The sequence below is a fragment of the Anser cygnoides genome, chromosome 1 (genome assembly GCF_040182565.1).
Source record: "Anser cygnoides isolate HZ-2024a breed goose chromosome 1, Taihu_goose_T2T_genome, whole genome shotgun sequence".
NCBI lineage: Eukaryota > Metazoa > Chordata > Aves > Anseriformes > Anatidae > Anser > Anser cygnoides.
The window spans coordinates 57969325-57990263 of record NC_089873.1 but is presented as its reverse complement, the minus strand read 5'-3'; the positions used below and the strand labels follow the sequence as shown (position 1 = coordinate 57990263).

At 45.3% G+C, this 20939-nt stretch overlaps 1 protein-coding gene across 1 annotated transcript in view; it reads right to left on the bottom strand.

Moving 5' to 3' along the window:
- The window catches only part of SYN3 (synapsin III), a 234639-nt gene that overhangs the window by 15082 nt on the left and 198618 nt on the right, over positions 1-20939 (bottom strand). The window contains exons 9-12 of the mRNA XM_066996909.1: positions 19018-19080; positions 9398-9540; positions 5311-5385; positions 1747-1849 (exon numbers count right to left, since the gene is read on the bottom strand). Coding sequence (XP_066853010.1) covers positions 1747-1849; positions 5311-5385; positions 9398-9540; positions 19018-19080 — 384 coding nt within the window. The remainder of the gene's footprint in view (positions 1-1746; positions 1850-5310; positions 5386-9397; positions 9541-19017; positions 19081-20939) is intronic.

Sequence of the window (20939 nt, the reverse complement as noted above, 5' to 3'; positions counted from 1 at the left end):
GGCATATAATCCTTAAGCAGAGAATTACCCATGTGTGCACGTACATAAGCTTATGTGCAAGAATAGATGCAGGGATATGAAAACCACATCTCACATCTGACCATGTATGGACACAGTCCAAACATCCTTACTCTAGCAAGACTGCTTTCTCACTCTTCCTTTCTCAGCTACATGTGCACAGAGACATAAAAGCGCATAGCAGGGAGGCAGCCTGCTCTAGGGGATGCTCCTCTAGGTGCCGATGAATTGCGTACAGGAGCAGACCCATCAGCCGTGGCCCCATCACTGCAGAAAAGACAGAGGCTTGCCAGTGTTTTGTTGCTGGCAACGTGCTTGGATTGCATGGCCTTTGACAGGTCACCGCTCCCCGGGGAGCAGATACATAATGCTGGAATGTGCAGTCACTGGAGGGCTCATGTGGTTCTCATCAGCATCCCAACCCTCAGCGGGTGGGACTTCACTCCCACACATAGCTTTCCAGTGTGTCAGCACCCCTGCATGAAGCCGTAGGCTGGCTCTGCTCGTCTTCCTCGGCTGGCCTGTGTTGGTGGAGTTTACAGCAGGTCAGATGCTGTGCCTCCTTGAATCACATAGTGACAGAGACACTTGCTTACTTGCCAGATTTTCTCTCCCCCAGAGTGTCTCTTAAGTTTCCCCTTTGATTTTCTGGCCAGCTTTTCCTTCTCTGCCCTGCTTGGGTGACCTGAGTGTGCTATCCACCACGTTCCTACTTTTTCCTCCTGGCCTGGTGAGGAACGTGCTGAACCTTAGCTCTCAGAGCCACAGGTTGTCTCATTAGTGGGGCTCTGAGCACAAAAGTCTGTAGCCCACACTGCCTGGAGTAGATCTGTACTGGTCTGTCCTGCTGGTCTATTTTAGTGAATGTTGTCCAGGCAAAAGATTTTAGCAAATTCACCTTTAAAAAAAAAATTAAAATTAAATTGTTCCTGCTGTTTATGGGCTTTCTTGCTTCACTCTTGCCATTTATTCTACTCTCTTAACTAAGGTGCAGCTAGGAGTTTTGTTACTGGGGTTCCCTTTAAAGTGATTGGAGAAAGACACGTTCATTTAGAAACTGAGACTTTCAGTGCACTGAATCACCTGCTGGACATGACTATTTTTTTGTCTGAATGGGTAATGGGGGGACATTAGTATGACTAATATGCTAACATCATGTGGCACCTGAATTCAGGTTGGGCTGAATCTGGGCTTGTTTGTTCATGATTCTGCCAATCTCTACTCGCAGCTATGAGAGGTGTGCTGCCTTTGCAGGTGCTCAGCCTAGGCAGAATGGTACTGGGGCACTGGTGCAATGAGACATGCCAAACTTTGGATGCTGCCAGCAACACTTGCAGGCTGCTATGTGCTCGCTAAGAAGGCAGAATCATATCTGTCCCATGCTGGTAAATTGCCACACGGTGGGGTCTCATCAGCTGGAAAGCTGGGGTGGCCAAGCAGTGTGTGGCTCTCCCATTTCTTTTCACAGTCCACACTGAGAAATGAGGGCACTATAACTCTGACGCCCTGCTGTATGTCTGTCAGTTTACCTGCGACTCTGAATAAGGCCCTTGCATATCAGTGGGCCACAGCTTGGAGGAAACAGACGGACATTCAGGAGCAGTGACTGCTGGAGCATGCACACAGGAGTAAGAGAGCACATTGGTGTATATGAACTTTGAGGGAACGTGTGTGCATGCAGACACACTTCCCGAAGGAGACTTGCCTTCAGGTTCCCCGTGCTCTCACCTCAATGATATAGTCTTTTCCATCTTTGCTGTGGACAGCTTTGACAGCACAAATATCGAGACCACCAAACATTTCCGCACAGGCATCCGCCCAGAGTCTGTACCTGCAGAAACCAGAGGCATGGCCTAGGATTAAGTTTCTTGGGTATTACACCAACACAGTCACCCATCCTGCTGCTCAGAGGAGCACAAAGAGATTCTGAAGGCATACTTTGTATACTTTACATACTTTGCCCCTATCTCTTGCACAGGAGATGGACCAAAAAACACCCACAAAAAACACCAAAAGAGAGAATCTTGCCTGAAGTTTCTCTTTAGTGCAGATCGTTTCAATCCTGCCCTCAAAGCCACCTTAAAATGTTTCTTTCCCTCCTTGGTATTTACATCAGATCTCCAGTCGGTTGTCATTTAGCCAAGCTATAAATATTTAGCTCATTTAATCTCCCAGAAGAGTTGGCCCCTTAGCGTTTGTATTGGCTTTGCCTGAAAGCCCTCCATTATGCAGACAGCTTTTCTCCTGATAAGATGTCCAGGATATTGGGGCTGCAATAAGATGGGAAAGCGAGTGCAGAATTTAGCAGGGTGTAGCCACCCCCTCCCTGATCTGTGACCTAGCGGCTCCTGCTTTTTACAATTCACTCTTTCAGTGCCATCCTTTTACAGCCTCCTCCCTCTGATCCCTTGGATGTTGCTCCTAGCCAGGCGGTCCCATCACAGGGACCAGGCACCGCTGGTCAGCGGGAGAGATACAGGCTGCCACCCCTTTTTTCTGTCCCTGAACGGGACCATCAGCTGGTATGAGCAGGGGCCAGGTCTGACAGGTGCCCCCTTAGCTGTACTGGTGTCAGAGGAGGAGAGAGAATGACAAGGGGCCTGTTATGAGGGGGCCGCATCCCCCCGCCATGGAAATGAGGAGGGAACGAGGCGGCCTGGTTTTATTTCCTGTGCAGCTGCTCTGCAGTCCCGACCATTTCAATAAGAATAATAATCTCAGAGCAGCAGATCTGTAAGCAGGACTGTGACAAGATGCGGGGAGGGAGGGAAGGCCACAGTCTTTTGAAAACGCTGACATTTTGCAGACCCTGCAGGGACTGGGAAAAGAGCTGTTCTGGCCAAAGAACAAGTTTACATCCTTGAAGCCAGCCAGAGTCCCCATAGCTTGACAATATAATGATCAACTTGTGCGAACACAATGTTTGCAGGAAAATGGCTCCTAATGAGGAGACCAAGCACGTTCACACCAGCCCTTGTGAGAAAGGGGGAGCCTGAGGAGGACTGACTAGCACAAGGAGGAGGAGAACTGCAGACCCTGTGAACCAGGCAGGAAGCCCTGCAAGCTGCCCTCACGCACTGCTGTGCTCCCACACCCAGCACCATCACAGATCTTCCTAAGGGACATCTCTAGGTATCTGGGTTTGACAGCCAGCCTCGGGGAATTGCTGCCCATGCCGGAGCCCCTGTTAGCTACCTGGCCCTAGGTGAGCACTGGGAGGCACCAGGGCTGCTCGGGTGGAATAGCAGTGCTATGGGACAGAGGAGCATATTTATGCATGTGCATCAGGGATAGCATTTGCAGAGTTTTACTGTCATTTTGCGTAGTGTTATTTGGATGTCAGTCCTCTGGGCTACTGTTCAGTACAGTAGGTGCTACTACAAAACTACAATAGGCACTACTACAAAACTACAGTTTGCTTCTACTCAGCAAAACTCCTGCCTTGTTGCATGCACTGATGACTCACAGATTTCAACGGTTTTTGCTGCATTTGTGGCTAGATAGGGCTAGTACAGTGAATTGGGGAATGACCTCTATAAACTGAACCTTCAAAATTCAGCTCGGTAGGTTAGCAGGAGTCTGGGCTTTAATCCTGCAACACTGCAATTGGGGAATGTCTGCCCTTCTCTCTGGCTTCAGCTGTGTTGTAAAACAACCAGGATACGTAATAATGTCCAGTTCCCATAGTCATATTAGCGTCTTGCAGAGTCGCCTACAGCATCAGATTAAGTGCTTGGCTTGGTTTCCCTGTCTCACGGAACAAAAGTTGCAGAAGGGACCTTATATGATCACCTGCACAACTCGTACCCAAAAGAGGAGGCATTTCTCTAACCTAGTCTGAAAGAGGACACAAATTCTCCTTCCCCTCCAGGCAATCCATTTCTGTTCTGTGTTATCCTTACTGTTAAGAAATATTTCCTATGCCCAAATGAACCTTTTCTACTATAGTTTAAACCGATTATTTCTTACAGCTTTGTACTAGCAATATAAAGTGTGGGTAATGCCCTATTAGCAGCCTTTCCGATATTCAAAGACTTTGTGCTCTAAATGTTTTCATCTTTGGGATGCAGTAGCGTTCAGCTTGTGGACAACTTCTTCCAGCTCTTTGAAAGCTAACAAAGGAAAGTGAACCTCTGCACTGTAGACATACATTCATTATGCAAGAGTGCACACCTCTACTGAAAAAAAATATCAGTGGTCTGCAACTGGAAAAGGTAAAAAACTTCATAAGCAATTGTTGCATATTTTTCTTATAGGCTCTCTTTTCTCCTCTGAGCCTTTGCTTTATTATCCTGTGACCTCTTTAACTCAATTGCTATATTTCTTCAAATGTGGTGCCCAAACCTGGACAGAGTCAGAATTAACCATGATACTAAGATCATTGGGAATTGGAGATATAGTCTGAAAAAAATCTTAGATTCACTAGAGTTGAGTACACATGTACTATTAATTCTGTAGAATTAATTTCGATTTTATATTTAGTCATAATTTTTAGCCATATATTTATTATATTTCTATTTTATATTTATATAATTAATTATATTTAATTTTATATTCATAGATTCTATAAATCTATGAATAATCTACTTAAAAAACAGGATGGAGAACAAGTGACTTGATAGCCTTTCTGTAGAAAAGGGGTTGGGTTATGCAGCAAAGCCTAAGTTACCATGAGTCAACAATATCACACAGTTGCAATATTAGCAAATATCACAGTGATTTGAATATATGGAAGCACCGTCTGCAAAGTTTAGTGTGAAAGATGCATGAGGCAGTTCCTTCTCCCCTGTTCAGCAGTGAGACCTTAGCTAAAACAGTGTCCACTTTTGGAAGACTAGTGCTTTCAACACTTCAGCTGACAGATTTTTCTCTCTGTTGAGCAGCAGAAAAACACTTTTTCTGTGTGCGCCTCTCATTAGTAATGTACTTAGAATAACTTCTTGTTACTTCTTATTTTGCACTGTGACCTTTCTGATTTTATCCCTACATGTTTGTGCTTGTGTGCTTGACCTTAGTATGCTGGTCTTGTTTCCTGTGGCTAAATTCACTAAAGATCTAATGATTTAGCAATGTTGCTCCCTAGCTGTACTTCCAGTCTGTTCTCCAAAACAGGACAGTTTGCTTTTGTGCCCCTAGTATTTTTTTAAGGAAATATTTGGTCTTTTAAACTCCTTTATCCGGCCTCCCGGGAGACCTCACTTACCAGTTCTATCAATGAACTGAAGTCAAAAATACAGTTCCTCCCTTCTAACCCAAGAATAGCTAGTACTGTCTTGAAACCCTCTTCCTTACCTCTCTGTCATTGCAATCTGTTCCAGCATCGCAGAACCTGTGTTTGCCTTCCAGTTTCCAGAGATAGATGTCCTCCTAGGAAAACAAACCAAAAACATAACCGTGAACATGAAAATACATCCCTGCCCCATCCTCCCTCATACTGTAGTCCTCATTCTTGACTCAGTGCTTGTACAGGAGGGGATGAGGTGAGGTATTTCCTCATAGAAATCTTTCCAAATCCTGCCTCAACAACACTCCATACAGGATACGTTGTTCAAACTCATGAAAGGCTGAGTGAGGAGTTAGGCAGGGAAACCTCCAAGGAGTCTTGAGTACACATCAAGCTCTGTGAGTACTTTCTTTCTTTATATATCTGGCCTAGGAAAGCTGAAATGTCGGTAGAAGGTCTCCAGGATAATCACCCTTGTGTTCTGCCATCGTAGCATCCTCCGTCTGTGGCAGAGCAACGCTCTGTGCAAACATCTGACTAAGCAGTTCCACAAATGTCAGTTATAACACTCAGCTCTCCCTAACTTTGACTTCAGTTGTACAGGTATCTTAGGAAATATGCTTATATCCTCTTTACCACTGAATTTTCATTGATCTTCCTGTGGCTTACTATGTTTGGACTTGGAGAATTTACAATTGCAAAATGGTTGGAGTCTCATTAGCTGCAACTGATGATTAATTTCCCCCAAATGGTACTGTTGCTGGCAGATCTTGAGTTTCACCATCATCCATTAAGGGATAAAAATTTCCTTTCCTTGACCCTAGGCACAGGGCACACTTTGGACAGCTTGCTTTGACAACACTGTCCAGATAATCCTGGCACAGTGTACAGTCTAAGAAAAGTCGACAAGCTGACAGCATACATCCAGGGAGAATCTCTACGTTGAAAGATATTTAGGCAGAGATTTAGGAGGGGAGTATGATCAAGCATTTTCAACAGGAGGTTTTGGAACCCTCCCTACCACTTCCATCACCTTTTCAGCATGATGTAGAAGTGATACTTTGAACTTGTAAGACTATGTGGAACAGTCATAATACTGATGTCCTGCTGGACTGTAAACCTGGATCATTACAGCTGATACACAGGGTTTCCTCTTATTCTGGTGAAGGATGGCCTGGTGTCCTTTTTCTGTTTTCTCTTCTTAAGTGGTATGTATAGTTGCTGTGAAATTTAAATAGTCTTTGTAACCCATATTTAAAGGAGTGGGAGGAGGGCCAAAGGAGCCTAATTACTGTTTTGAGTAATTGTGTTTTCATACAGTTGACTCTTGCCTTTTGTTACCTTCACCCAACATCCACCTTCCTGCCCTACTTTCTAAGCAAAAGTATGGATCCCTCCTTGAGGTTTGGTTGTTGTGAGTCCTCGATACCCTGTAAGGACAGTGTTCAAATCTCTTTTTCTTTTGATATGTGATTCTTAGGATTACGTTTTCCAGTTCTATAATGGGAAGACTGATGCTTTGTTATCATATAGATGCCATCACAGTGGCAGGTGGCACCTAGAGTCCCATTAGCACTGATGAGAACTCCTGGAATCTGATTAGTAACAAGATGATTGAACATCAGTGTTCAGAAAATGTACCTGGCATACCAAATGTAAGCAGTTGAGCCATCTGTGAGAAAACCAAACCACAGCTATACAGTTTTACAAGGAAATTCAAAGTCTTAACTGGAAATGAACCCTTTACCCTGACTTGAGAAGGGGGAGGGTGGGGGTGTATAATTTCTCCCACAATTTCTTCAGCCACATGAGTAGTATTCATGTTCTCTTCACCAGTATTACAACGTAGGTCCAACACATTTGGTGGAATTTTAGGCATGTGTCACATGCTACTTATCTGCTGTTTTGTAACTGGCCCAAGGCATGGGCTAAGTAGGTGTTTGTTAGTAGTGTAAATGTGGAGTCACTGCACTGAAGTCAATGGGAAACTGAACTCAAGCCTTGGGTCATGGGCTGGAAGGAAGTGCATTGAACATCTGGGGCATGAGTCACCCTGCAGTATCCTCCCTCAGGCAGATGCGTGCTAAGTAAACATATTCTGCAGAAATGTTGGTATACAGTCTGTTCTCAGAAGGAGGGTTTTTTTTAAAGTCTATATGTGTGGGTGAAGGTATAGAAATCCTGGGTAGATTCCATGGCTGACAGATCAAAGCAATTCACTTAGTCTGACGCATGCTGTAATTGCTTTAAGGCTGAGATTTGCTAGCATGACTAATGAATTTGAGTCTTCTGTGTGAGACACCAGTGAGCGCCCTGATATTTCGGGTACTTTTACCTCTGCCCTCTGACATAATAGGAACTCATGAATATCATAGAAAGAACCTTCTATTCTGTCTGACACTGGTACGGAAGGAGCAGCCCACGATCAAACCGGCTACACCGATCCCCAGGCTCACTTCCATAAACGGTTCTCTCAATATAAGTAAATACTGGGTTAGCAAGTCACTTGGTGAATTTTGCTGTTTGCTTTCTTTGCTAATAAGCTTAATTTCTCATTAAGGTGTTTCCCGTTCATGGCTGTTTTTTGTGTGAAAACGTATTTCATTTAGCAAACAATTGTTTGCACAGCTATATTCCCAAATGGGATTAGCTCTTAGTGTGACTGCTTTCTTTTATCAATCATCTGGTATTATTTCTGATCCCTGTCTGGATGAGAGTGTGGTGAGTGCGAATAATAAACAGGGAGAGGATATGATCAGCCTAACTGGGCCTTTGTTTCATGTAGAGGCAGTGTGGGAGCGGGCTCTGGAGCCAAGGCTGGGTAGGTTGGCAGGAACAGGGAATTTTAATGGACATTTTAAACCTTCCTTCCTTTGGCCAGTTTGAGTTGTTGTTGACCCGATCAGGTTTAAAACAATTTTTCTCTCATTGGGTTCACATGAAGCAGCTGAGTGTTCCAGAAGTCCTTCCCATGAAGAATGCAGCTCAGTCATTATCTAGTTTACTTAAATACCTCTGTGTCAGGAATCCGGCCAGGCAACTAGAACCGAAAAATATGTGATCAGGTCCATTTGATTATCTTATGTAACTACGTTTGCGCCAGAGCTATATGGCCCGAGGGTTGGTAAACACGGATCCAAAACTCACGGTGTTGCAGGTCTTAGGTAACATATGAAATGTTATCTGGAGACCTGAAGAATGTACTGCCAGGGCTGTCTACTTGTCCAGAATTTTGTGGCTGGATAAGGAGTGGTATTCCTGGAGAAGCTGTGCTATTTGGCTTAGCTTTGTCTACTGGTTTGCAGTAAGAAGAAACAGGTGTTTTATTGAGCCATGTGGTTACATCTTTAATTGAGCTTGACAACTACTGAAGTTTGGCTGAGCATTTTTTATATTTTTAAACACACCAGTGCTGAGGGTTGCCCTTGTCCCACCTCTCTCACTACCTTGCAGAGCAGGGAGGAGCACGGGGCCACCTGCAGAAATACCTCTGCTTCACCTTCCCCTCCTATGTATGCTTCAGGGAGCAATCACGAAAAATGCCCCTGGAATCCCTGTATGGTGGCCAAGCTGAGGCCATCTGTACGTGGTGCTGCATGCCTCTCATGCCCTCGTGTAAACACAGTGCCATGATCTCTGGCTGGGGAGAAGACAGGGTAGTGCTGTGGGTTGGACACTGTAGGGCTCCATTAGTTACAAGCATCTCTTCCAAACTTAGCTCCCTGAGGCTGTTGGGACACCCCTCTTTTTTATTGCCTCCCCTGGCTGGGAGGGTGGTGGGCTCAGTTCCCACAAGAGGGCACTGAGTGCTGGAGGATTTTGCTAAACTGCTGGGTAAGATGAGCCCTGTCACAAGGGGAGGTGGGGGTGGTAGGTGACAGCACAGCAGGGTTTTATAGTGGGAACTAACTGAAGCTCAGCAACAGGTAGAGGGAGATTTATCTTCCAAAACAACGAGCTGACAGTGAGTAATGAGGATGATCAGTGGAAGAAGGATCTGGGTTCAGAGGTGGGAGATGAACAGCAGGGCTATTTTTCAAGGGAATGGAGTCAGCCTCCTACTCTGCCCAGAGCAGACACTGAATGAATTGTGTCCACAGCAGTGTGTCCCCCCACCCCTGCCCCCGTCTCACCCTGGCATAGCCATGCACTCACATGTAAGCCTTGTAATTGTTGCCGATTTTCTGGATTCGGATGTCATACTTGGAGTCGATGAATGGCTCAGAGGTGGCGTAGGTTCTTGCCATGGCTACGATGCTCGCCATGTCCCGGAAGTCGTGCTGGTTCTCAACTTTGACCTTGATTGCCGAAAATCCAGCAAAAACATGACAAGTGCAAAAAGAACAGGAATGCTTTGTGAGTGGAAGTCATTTCCGTGACTGTGTCACACAATGTCTGTTAAAAAACACAGAGCTGAGAACAGAGCAGGGATTGCATGAGAGAGAAGTTCCCCGGATGAACCTAGCCCAGAGCAAATGAACCCCTTTCTCCTTCCTCATGTACAAGCCCTGGCAAACCTGGCACCAAGCAGGCAGCTAGAACTTTGACCAGATGGCTCTTGCTAACGCTCATTGCTTTTATGATGCTTCAGAAAAAATATTTCATCTCTTAAGGGGCATTACTTCATTCAAACATTGAAACTGCTATTTCCCATGTCGGGATGGATGAAAACAGAGCATTTTGGGTGGCCAGGAAATCAACAAGCGAGCTGGTTGCCTGCCACTTCTAGGCTTCCATTCCCTGGCATTTCACATTGCCCCCATCCAGATTGTCCTTGAGGAGAAGTGCAGGTCTCCTGGCTGAAAGCAAGCTCCGAAGGAAAAGGCTGTCTCTGGGGGAGCCTGTGATTCTTGGGGGATCTGTGTGAGCAGGGTGCCATGGTGCGTGCATGGGACAGCTGGTTGGGCTTGAGTCATGCTTGGAGATGAGGGCGATAACCTACGAACCGGAGATTTTCTGAGAAGCTCGCTTTTCACAGATTTGGGTTCATTTATGAGAAATGCTTTGAACCTTATCCAAAAAAAAAGAAAAAAAAAGAAAAAAAAAAAAAAAGGACCTAAACAGTAGAAGCTCTAATGATATGATTAAATCTCTATGAAAGCTAATTGATTTGGGAGGGAAACACCGAACAAGCTGGTAATGAGAACATGATGGACAACATCACCTCATCTGTACCATCAACCACAGCATGTAGTCTACTGGCAAAATCTGCTTGGTACATAAGGAAACCCTGATGTTCCTCAGAAAGGGAGGGACGCAGAAAGGGCGGGTTGATTGGCAGAAAAAAGACCAGCGCTCTGTGAAAAGGGTGAACAAGTGAGTGCCTTTCTTTACATATTACCTATTCTTTGTAGATTGGTAACATCTCGAGATCACGGTTGGGGATGGCAGCCCCGCTTTGCTAAGTGTCTGCTCGCCTGTAGCAGCCAGACGGGCTCTGCCCCTGAAGAGCTCCGTTCTGTCAGTGTGCGTGTGTTGAAGTAGGGAGATACCAGACTGCGTGGAGCCGGCTGAAGGAAATGCATGCAGTGGTATTTGGTGTTTCTCTGCGAAGAACAAACAAGTGGTTTTACATATCTGCCTGCAACCATGAGAGGGCAGGAGCCATCTTCACTAGAGAACAGAGGGCAGGTTTGTTGCGAACCTGTTTTACTGTTCAGATGGCTTTGTGTGAGCTTCAGCCACAGCAGAAGCCAAAGGCGCAGCCACATCCTGGTGCAGAGAAGCTCTTGAGAGCTGTACAGGTTGTGGGAAAGGTGAAAAATGCAGCTAGTTTGACCTGTAAGCATTTCTAGATGCCTGAGTAAGAAGAAAAATGCCTGGTCTCTGCTTCTCCCCTTGCTGAATGCGGAATGCCCCTCATCCTCCTCCCTTTCGCTGTGGTGAGGGTTGGGCTCTTACTATTCAGGGCCATCAGAGAAAAGGAGCAGAGGGGGACTCCAGGCATGTGTGTGGGTGGGGAAAAAAATAAAAAGAACTAACAAACCCAAAGAGGAAATGTAAAGGCAACCTTTGTACATCATGCAGGAGAGCAGCCTTGCTCCTAGCTGGGCTGTTGCCCCCTGTGTCTGATGGGGAGCACCCCGTGCTGGGGGAGCCCCAAAACTGGGCATGCCTCGCAAAATCCCGGGGGGAGCAGCACAGGCTGGGCAGGGGCCAGGTGTTTTTGCTGCAGAGATAAGAGCAGCACCGGGCTGGGTGACATCAAGCGGGAGCGTCCCACCCTGCGGAGATGATGGCAGGAGGGACTGCAGGGCATTACGACACACGCTCCCAGACCCCGCTAGCAATGGGGAAAGACAAAAGCCATTACGTAATGACCTACTTGGAACGAGGACCTCTGTGGGATCTGAAACAAAGCGCTGCTGCGCTTGTGCAACAGATGTCTCTGGGCCCTGGCCGAGGCATTTGCATTCCCAGCCTGAGAGCGTCGGTCTGGGGGCAGAGGAAGGGATGCCGCTTCCCCTCGCAGACCGGCGTTAGATCATACTGCTAGAAGGGGCTTGTGTGCTCTTCTCGTAAATGGGGTTTTTCCTCAAAGAAGTGGCGTGCTAGAGGAAGGAAGGGTGCATTCCTTCCTCCTCTCTCCCCACGGGGACATGAAACACATGTTCTCCCATGGGCCGGAGGATTTTTGGTTGGGTAAGTAGGGCGCAGAGTAAGAAATGAAGAACACAGCAGTTGACTCCCCCGGTGCTACACTGCTGCGCCATCCTCTGGAAACAGCTTTGCTGTCTTCCCCAGCCCTTGCCACAGCCCCTCCCGTGGACTTCTTAGAGAAAGCACCTCGCCAGGTCCCCTTCTGGGAGGCCAAGGCCCTATTTCCCACCAGGCATCAAAATAATCACCACACCAAAGCTGAAATTTGAGCTGCCTCTAGTTAATTGTGAGAGCCAGCCAAATTTGACAAAATAACAACTGTGTCCTGGGTTAATGCTGGCTTAGTCCAAGATACGGTTATTACTTCATAAACAGGAAGCACTCCAGTTACAGTCAAATTAGATTTATTTTCCTGTCTTATCTATCAAGTCCACCATTTTATTAGCTTTCTACTTTTACATTTTTTATAATTCATTTCCTCCTGCCTTGTAACCATTTTACATGTCAATAAAATCTCCATTCTCCTAACAGGAGAGAAAAAAAAAGAGATAACCAAAGGCAGGGTGTATGTAGCGTGACACCAGAGGGCATTATTTAAGACAGGACTGTTAAAAATCATTATAGAGCAAACAGTTACCAGTTTGCCTAATAAGGGATAAATCTGTCTTCTAAAACGGCAGGTTGGCCAAAAAAACATGGAAGTGAGAAAAGAAAGAAGTTGGAAAGGAATCAATAGGGAGCTATTTTCTCTCTCTCTCTCTCCTTTTTGCATCCTTCTTAGGATAAATGCAATATCCCATTAGCTGCATAGAGGAGTGCAAACAGCGAGGGCAAATAGAGCCCTTGCCCTGCCGGCCTGTTTGCTTAGCTGTGCTGGCTGTTTGAGCAGCAACAGGCTCATTCTGGGGCCATCAGCTGCTGTTTGCTGTAGAGTTTTAGTGACCTGTTGTGAAGAGCTTGGGCCAGCGTGTTGACAAATGCCTTTTCTGAGCAAGAAAGCTCCTCGGGAGAGTCCCTGCTTCCCTTCTGGCTCTCTTCTCTCACCCAGGTACCAGCGGTGCCCAGCACGCTCCCTGTGGCTGCAGCAGAGGGACCTGGATCCCTGGGGACATGCTCACACAGACGTGACCGACCCTTTGCCCAGTGGTGGCACCTCAGAAGCTGATACTGTGACCGTTCCCATCCTCAGCTTTTCCCGGAGGCATTGATCTTACTGCCCCTGAGCAGAACTGGGCAGAAACTTCTGCTTCCTCTGTCTCGTAGTCCCCAAATCCACTGCCTCATACACACACCACATCTTCCTGCACACCAGGATCCCAAAGCTGGGCCCTCCTTGCTCATCTCCAGCCTAAGCAGTGCAGGTATTGCCTCGCTGTGCCCTTTTGCTTTCATTAGTTATGTGGCCACAAAAAAAAAAAAAAAAGTCAGCCGAAGTGGCATAATTACAGTAGTTTGCCAGGGCTGCCCTTGCCTTTTCTCTCCAAGTGTCATCCAGAGTTAACTCGGCCTCACAGGTTAATCCCACACCACCTGGGAGATGGCTTGCAGAAGCAGTTTCTCTGTCCAAACTGGGTTTGGAGACAGGTTCAGCTGCAAAGTAAATGTCCAAGGCTGAGCCGGGGCTGGGCTTGGCTCTGTGGTGTTTAAGTGAGCCTTGGTAGGCTTGTGAAAATACACACTCTGAGTGCTTTCCTCCAGAGGAGCTGGCCTGGCCACACAGAGCTTGGGATTTTTCATCCACCTCAAACTGCACTTAGCTTTTCTGAAGTGACTTTGCTCTTTTGGGACACTGTGTCTTGAGGAACAGCTCTGCACAGAGGGCTTCCTCAGTCTCCCCTTCCCTCTACTCCAAGTTAAACTCTCCTCAGAAGATACCTGATCCAGTTGACACACACGTGGTTTAGGCCTAACTGAATGTGGCTAATCCTTTGACCCACCTCAAAATAATAAATATACAACAGAATCCGCGCTTCCTGATTATTTTCAGTCTGAAGCTCTCCAAATGTTATGCTGCCTTTAATGCATTCAGCTTTATAATCCCTATTAACTTCCCAATGAACAGCTACTCTCAGGCACGGGTCTTGGCAGCTTTGGTCCCCAGTACCCTGGATCAGTCACCATTTCCTGTGTCCAGCAAAAGGTTCCAGGCTGCTGTGCAAGAAATGAGGATGCTCTTGCTATTTTCAAGACGGGTGGTACCTCCTCACACATGAGTCAGTGGGAATGCAGTGATTGGGCTGCTCTGTTCTGAAAGTTACATGTCAAGTCATTATTTGTCCTCTGTAAATAAAAATATTTGTTCCTTGACAAACCAAGGCAGCCCTTTCCCCTTCCTTTCCTCTTCAGTGCACCTGGGTTTTCAAAGCACTTACTTTTAGAACATTCTATTTCCAGTCCCTAGAGAGACAAGGTGACGAGCAGTCCTTCCTGATAAAAAGCTTGTGGTATTTTTACATTACATAGTGGCTCTGTTTAGTTTGTGCTATATTTATACCAGAAAAAAAAAAAAAGTCTTTCCCATCCAGTAAAAGAGAAAATAACTCTGACCACATTATTATGAACAACAAGTTTTTCTTCTACAATGTAATAAATTCATCTGAGCCAGGATTTATACTGGGGAGGTGTTTTCATAATTATGGGGCAGGCATGGAGAGGAGGTGACTCTCAAACTGGCCTAATTAGAGAGGTCTAAAAATAAAGTAAGAGTAGCAAAAAACATATATCTATTTATTATATTTATATAAATATATATAAAGCCACATGAATAGAAACAGTTTTTCCTCTCTTTGCAGATCTGGCAGTTGTTTCTTTCTCATGATCTGATCAGGAAGAGGTGAAGAGACTCTTTGAGTGAATTTGCAGTGCTGGGCTCTGTTCCTAGGGCACTTAAGGGTCATGTTAGCACACAAATGTCAGATATTAACACACTAAGAGCTTTATTTCTTGCAATGGGCTCTGGCATTATGAGATCTGGAGTCAGGAAGAAGTGTTGTTATTCCTTTCTCACTGTAGTGCTCACCCTATTCAACAAAGACCCCCAACCACATCTGGGGTAAATAGGCTCAAACTGCACAATGCTTAAAAATGTCTTAACCTCTCATGAATTGCTGGGTGAACAACAGTTCAGTGCTTTGTGAGGAAGGACCTTTCCTCTCAGTGTCCATCTGTGATTTTCCTGGAAAAGAAAAAGGTCTTTCTCTGCTGACTCCGTTGTAAAGTATTGTCTAAGTAATATTTCTGATATTGCATCTGTATTGATAGGATATTGGACTAGCAGCACAGAGCACTTGTTATGGTCTTCCAGTGCCAATGAGCTATGGGGTGACTTCAAAATCTGGAAGGGGGTAATGATGGTCATAGGAGGGGCTGAGGGGCATACATCCTGATTTTAGATGAGTAGATTTTCTGGGGCCCCTTTGTCTCTCTTGGTGAAGGCTATTCCTGGTGTCTCTGTTCAAGTCAACACAGCGGCTGTTGTTTCTGGATTTCTCAACAGAAAGTTCAAAATATGCCTTTTATTGTGGTTTTATTCATCTCCAACCTGCACCTTACATCCATGCATCACATGGCAAGAGCTTTTCTATCACTGCTGGTACACTGCCACCCTTCTTGGTTCTGACCTTGACTGGTCCTCTTCCAAGCTAAAGACAATCAACAGAGCCTGTTTCTTACAAGTCCTAATGCAGTTATTTTTTATTTTAGGTTTGAGGGTTCTCTGTTCAACCCTTTCATTAAAAAACATGGTGAATGAATTTAGTGAAAATGTTGTGAAAACAAAGGATATGTGAAAATGATAGTCAGACTATTATAATTATGCTCTTTCTAGCCATTATTACAAAATAAGAAACACTCAGCACTTTTGAGAGTGCCAAGAGCCTTATGAACATGAATTAGCAGTAATCATTATAGCACTCTGTTCCGTAACACAGAGAAGATGAAGAACTGTGAAATGACACAAATCAGCCTGCAAGTCAATGGTGGAACTTGCTGGGGAAGAGGCCTTTTCTTTGTCCAGAGTTTGTCTGGCTTCTGGCCACTACCTCAGTACAAATAAAGAATAACAGTGTCTGGACTTCCAGTCTTTGCTCATTCTTCTAAGTCTTGGTGCCTCCCATTACATGTGATTTTATTGTTAATAAAAAGAAAAATGTAAGTACTTCTTTGACAATTTCTCCTGGTAATGAGATTGTAATCTGAATCCTTTGAAGCACCCATTACAGGTACAGGTACACGGCTCTCTATCTTGGCATCGTTTGCTGCAGTAAGTACTATTTTTAATACTCACATGTGTACTTTGGCTAATAGGTTGGTTATTTTATCCTTTGTTTCTTCAGTCACTGCTTCTATACAAAACATGACCTGATGTAGGTGCTCTATTACTGCTTACTTTTTTACACTCATCCAAACCGAAAGCAAACCTCTCTCTTTTCTTATTATGTATATTTAGAACTAAAGACCGGCTATTTTCTTGTCATCTCTACTTCTGAAGACCAATGCAAAGAAATCCTTTAGCTCTCTGTAATCTCCTCATTGTCATTGATTATTGCTTTTATGTTGTAATGGTTAAAACCACCATAATGTCTCCTGGAAATGTTCCTCTTCTGATTTTCTTAAAAGAACATTTGATAATTGTCTTTCTTTCTTTCTTTCTTTCTTTCTTTCTTTCTTTCTTTCTCTCTTTCTTTCTTTCTTTCTTTCTTTCTTTCTTTCTTTCTTTCTTTCTTTCTTTCTTTCTTTCTTTCTTTCTTTCTTTCTTTCTTTCTTTCTTTCTTTCTTTCTTTCTTTCTTTCTTTCTTTCTTTCTTTCTTTCTTTCTTTCTTTCTTTCTTTTCTTTCTTTCTTTCTTTCTTTCTTTCTTTCTCTCTCTTTCTTTCTCTCTTTCTTTCTCTCTTTCTTTCTCTTCCTTCCTTCCTTCTCCTTCCTTCCTTCCTTCCTTCCTTCCTTCCTTCCTTCCTTCCTTCCTTCCTTTTGATCCTTTTGATCCTTCCTTTTCTTTCCCTTTTTTTCCTTTCCTTTCCTTTTTTTTTTTTTTAATGTAAAGCTGTTGTTTTTCTAGAAACCCATAGTTCTGCTTATCTGTATTTCTCCTGTCATTTTCTGTGGTTTCTTTCCATCAGCTCCACCTGGTCTTGAACTCTATTGTCTTAAAAATAAAACAAATCCCTGTTACCTGCTTTTTATACCAATCAACTTATTCTTTCTTTTATTTTCACCTCCTCTCTTCTGTCTCTTTTTTCTCAATACAATGAAATGAAGTGGAACTTCAAGAAGACTAATTTAATGAGTCTCAACTTTCCAGCAGGCTGATTGTGACTGGAGGAAAGCCCAAACCTAAATCGTAAGGTCAACAGCCCTTCCTTCCTGTACCTTCCCCATTTATTGAACAGGGAGGGCAGTGTCGAAACTCTGTACCCGAATCCACATCCAGACTTTCCTAGTAGTCCCTAATTTCATAATGGACTAAAGTAAACTTGGCCTCAGACCAGTTCTTTCTTCTAGGACCCTGGCTGTCAGCCTATCTGCATCTGGAATGACTTCCTACGTAACCCCCTTGTACCATTGCATACAATTGTGCACTGAGTCTGAATAGAAACCCTTTTTCCCTGTAACTTGTGACAGCAAAAATCAACATCATTAGAGAGTAAAATGGGAGAGAAAGTGAGAGGTGGAAAAAGATCTGCTGTCTTGTGCAGAAGACACCAGTTAAATACTCTGGGGACAGTTTTGTCTGGAAACACTGCTTAGGTTGGGGCACTTCCCTTTGATTCTTCCCTCATTTCTGTAGCCACCCAAGCATCTTTGTTGCACAAGAGAGACACATGAAGCCATCCCTACATTACAGATGAAATTGCAGAGCAGTCAGATACCCACTGGAGCCTCAGGGAACTTGAAACCCTTCATCAGGGAGAAGCTTCGTCCTCCTGGTTTGTCCTGTTTGGATTTTGCTAATGAAATCCTTCCTGGGGACATGTTCAGCAGCTCACCCTGCAAGCAGCTCTAAGCTGTCTGCATGTAGTCTCATTCAATGACCCCCCTGTGTGTTTAGCATACGGAACACCAACATTTTAGCAAACTTTTCCTGCTTATTTAAATGCAGGTGCTTTAATTCTGTAAGCCACCTCCACCACTTGCCCAGGGATGTGAGCCCACTTCCTCTCTGGCAGCTACTATCTAGACAGGGGAGCATTGCAACCAAAGCAAGAATGATCATGAGAGCTTCTGTGTGCAATCCAGGAAGCCAGAAAGAATTTCTGTTTATGGAGCGCAAGCAAACAAGCTGTACCCAGCTTAGGTCTGGTGTACCTATGTATAATTTTCAGGCAAAGAGAGTGTGAGGCAGGCAGAAGTCCAGTCTGCTCTAGGGAAGTGCTGTGAGAGGGGTGTCAGTCACAGAGTTCAAATACCACCCATTTGGATTCAGAGACGATACACCAGAGTTCCCTAACTCTGAACAAACCACGTTTTAGACAGATAGAGGGTGTTTTTTTAAGATGCATGTGCAAGGAAAGGAGGCAAAAGCGCAGCAGGGACATGGTGGCAAAGCCTCACTGAAAAGGGAGCCCAGACACCCCCAGAAGCAGGGGCCGGTAATTCACTGGGGGAATAAAGATCCCAGCGAGCCTGGGAAAAACAAACAGGTCCTTCTGGGGAGCGAACTGTTTTTCAGGATTCCTTGGCAGGCGACCAGCCACTCTGCTTTGTAAAGTCTTGTTCTTCCTAGCAAGGAGGAAAAAAAAATAACTAAAGGGCTCCCACTTTGTTGAATAAGGTCATCATAATGCGCTCAGAAGGACCAGCGCTGCCGTGCCTCATTGTGAAAGCTATGGGGTGTAGCTGTGCATTGCAGGTGCTTGAATAAACAATATCACCACTTTCGGGAGAGAAGAAAATGTATAAAAGACGAGCCTAATGACTTCAGCCCAGCCAGCTTTCCCCCCGCTCTTCACGACCCCCCTCCTGCAGCCCGGCAGCCTGCAAGCCGACATGGCTGCACGGCTCCGCGTGCGTGGCGCAGCAGCAGGCCTCTTCTCCCCCACTAACAGCCAGAGCCACCCAGATAGGCCGGGGGACGTCTAACCCCTTCCCCGGCCGGCCACACACAGGGTACGATCGCAGGGATGCTGTGCCACGTAGGTATCTCTTTCCTGAAGTTTATGTATTTTTCCTTTTACTTACCTTCCCCATTCCAGCGTGAGCATGTCCCAGCTTGACCACTACAGGGAAATTCGGAGTTGTGACCTGAAAGACAGAAGAAGGAACTCCTCATTAGTATTAATTTCCAGCCATTGTACCTGAAATAGTTTCTATTCATTTAGTAGCTTTCATGCCCTGCTTGGATGCCAATGGGAAGATAAACAGGTCCAATAAAGACCGTCCAGGTGGCAGGACAATTAGCTAGTAGCTCTTCATTGGGACCCGTACGGTCGGAAATAGTGGCCAGGCAGAATTCCTCAGATCTGACCCACTTTTGCTGCCTAATAGCAGTAACTTCTAAACCTTCCTTTTTTTTCCCCACTGTGTACGTGTGGATGTGCATACCCTCATATGCACGTAAGAAAGCTGCACCTGCAAGCCTGAATACGTGAACGCATTCAGATGCTGAAAACATTTGAATTCTAAGAAAGACGAGGGTTGTGTCTTTTTCCACGTGAACTGCTTTGGCCTTTAGCATGAGTGTGAGCAGTCCCTTGGCAGCTCCCATTCCCCTCCCATCAGCAGTGGTGGGGGAAGGCAAGGGGGAACAGGGGCCAAGTCTGGGTACAACTCACAAAGTCCATCTATTCATAAAGCGCCCTTTCTCCTCTAATTTCAGCAGTGGGTGTAGAGAATAAAAGAGAACAAAGAAGGGTTGGGATCAGCAATAAAAATAGAAAAAATTATGTCATGTCTTCTCCCTTGGCTCATGTGATGTTTACATTGGGCAGGGTTCTGCCATCGGAGCCATGCAAGTACATCTCAGTGCACATGTCGGATTTTACTTGGAGAGCTGCTAGTATCCTCTCTCCCTTCTGCTCCTCAGTTTCATGCTCAAGCAAGGATTCACTTGTAGAGATCAGCTGAGAGCTGGGTTGCACAGGCTGCTAGGATGTGCACGTGGCAGGACAGCGACCAGGTCTATGCAGATATTCACACCATGCCTTCCCTATGTACTGTTTAGTCCATTTCTATGTCTCGGCTTGACATCACCATGAGCTTCATCTTGTCCTGTGCTCCTGATCCTAGTGATCTCAATGCTATCCCTACAGTACATAACCCATTGTTTTTATTGCATATTTCATTTGCTTTGATGGGAAGTGTTTTATAAGACACTTTTGTCTTTACATACATGCCTGAAGCACGGAGCTCTGCTCATTAAGCAGTTAACCTGGAAATCCAGCAATGGAAGGGACTTGAATTTTGACAGATAAATGGCTCTCCTATTTATTTAAGTTTGAGAATAGATAAACAAATTGTTCTTGTGCTAATTACCAATTGTGTGTATGGACAGGCAGGCGCTACGCCCTAAAGATAGAATAGTGCTGCCGTCTCCATCTGTAGCAGCCTGCTATAAATAACAAAATTAGTAATGAACACTGACGTTTTGCTATTCATCTGCTTATGTAAAGAAATGTCACAAGAGGGGGAAACAGTGAGTGTATCATGTACTCAAGCAACCTGTGTCACTTGTGGGGACTTTCTTCAGGCAGAAGGCTGAAGGACCCTCCACGGAAGGGCACCCTCAGCTGCAATATATCACAGCTCTGGAACGGGCAGTGACCAGCAGCCCTGTGCCAGAGGAAGAAGTGAGAGACCATGATAGGTGGCCTTCCTGGAGCCCCACAGTTAAGATAAGCCTATGTCCAGGCACATGAGTTTGTGCTCTATTTCCCCTTCAACTCTCTAATTCATTTTAAGAGTCTGAAACTTAGTTTGCTGCTGGCATAAGAGAATCAAATGGGGGGCTGCACCTGAGGCTTACTGAAGATAGGACTATGGATGGACTGTGCCAGGCCTTTAATGCTGGGAGATGAAAGGTAACCCAGCAGTCAGGGAGGGCACCCACCTGCTCAGGCTCAGGGAGACCTGGCTTGCTTCCCAGCTTTGTCATCCGTGCCCCA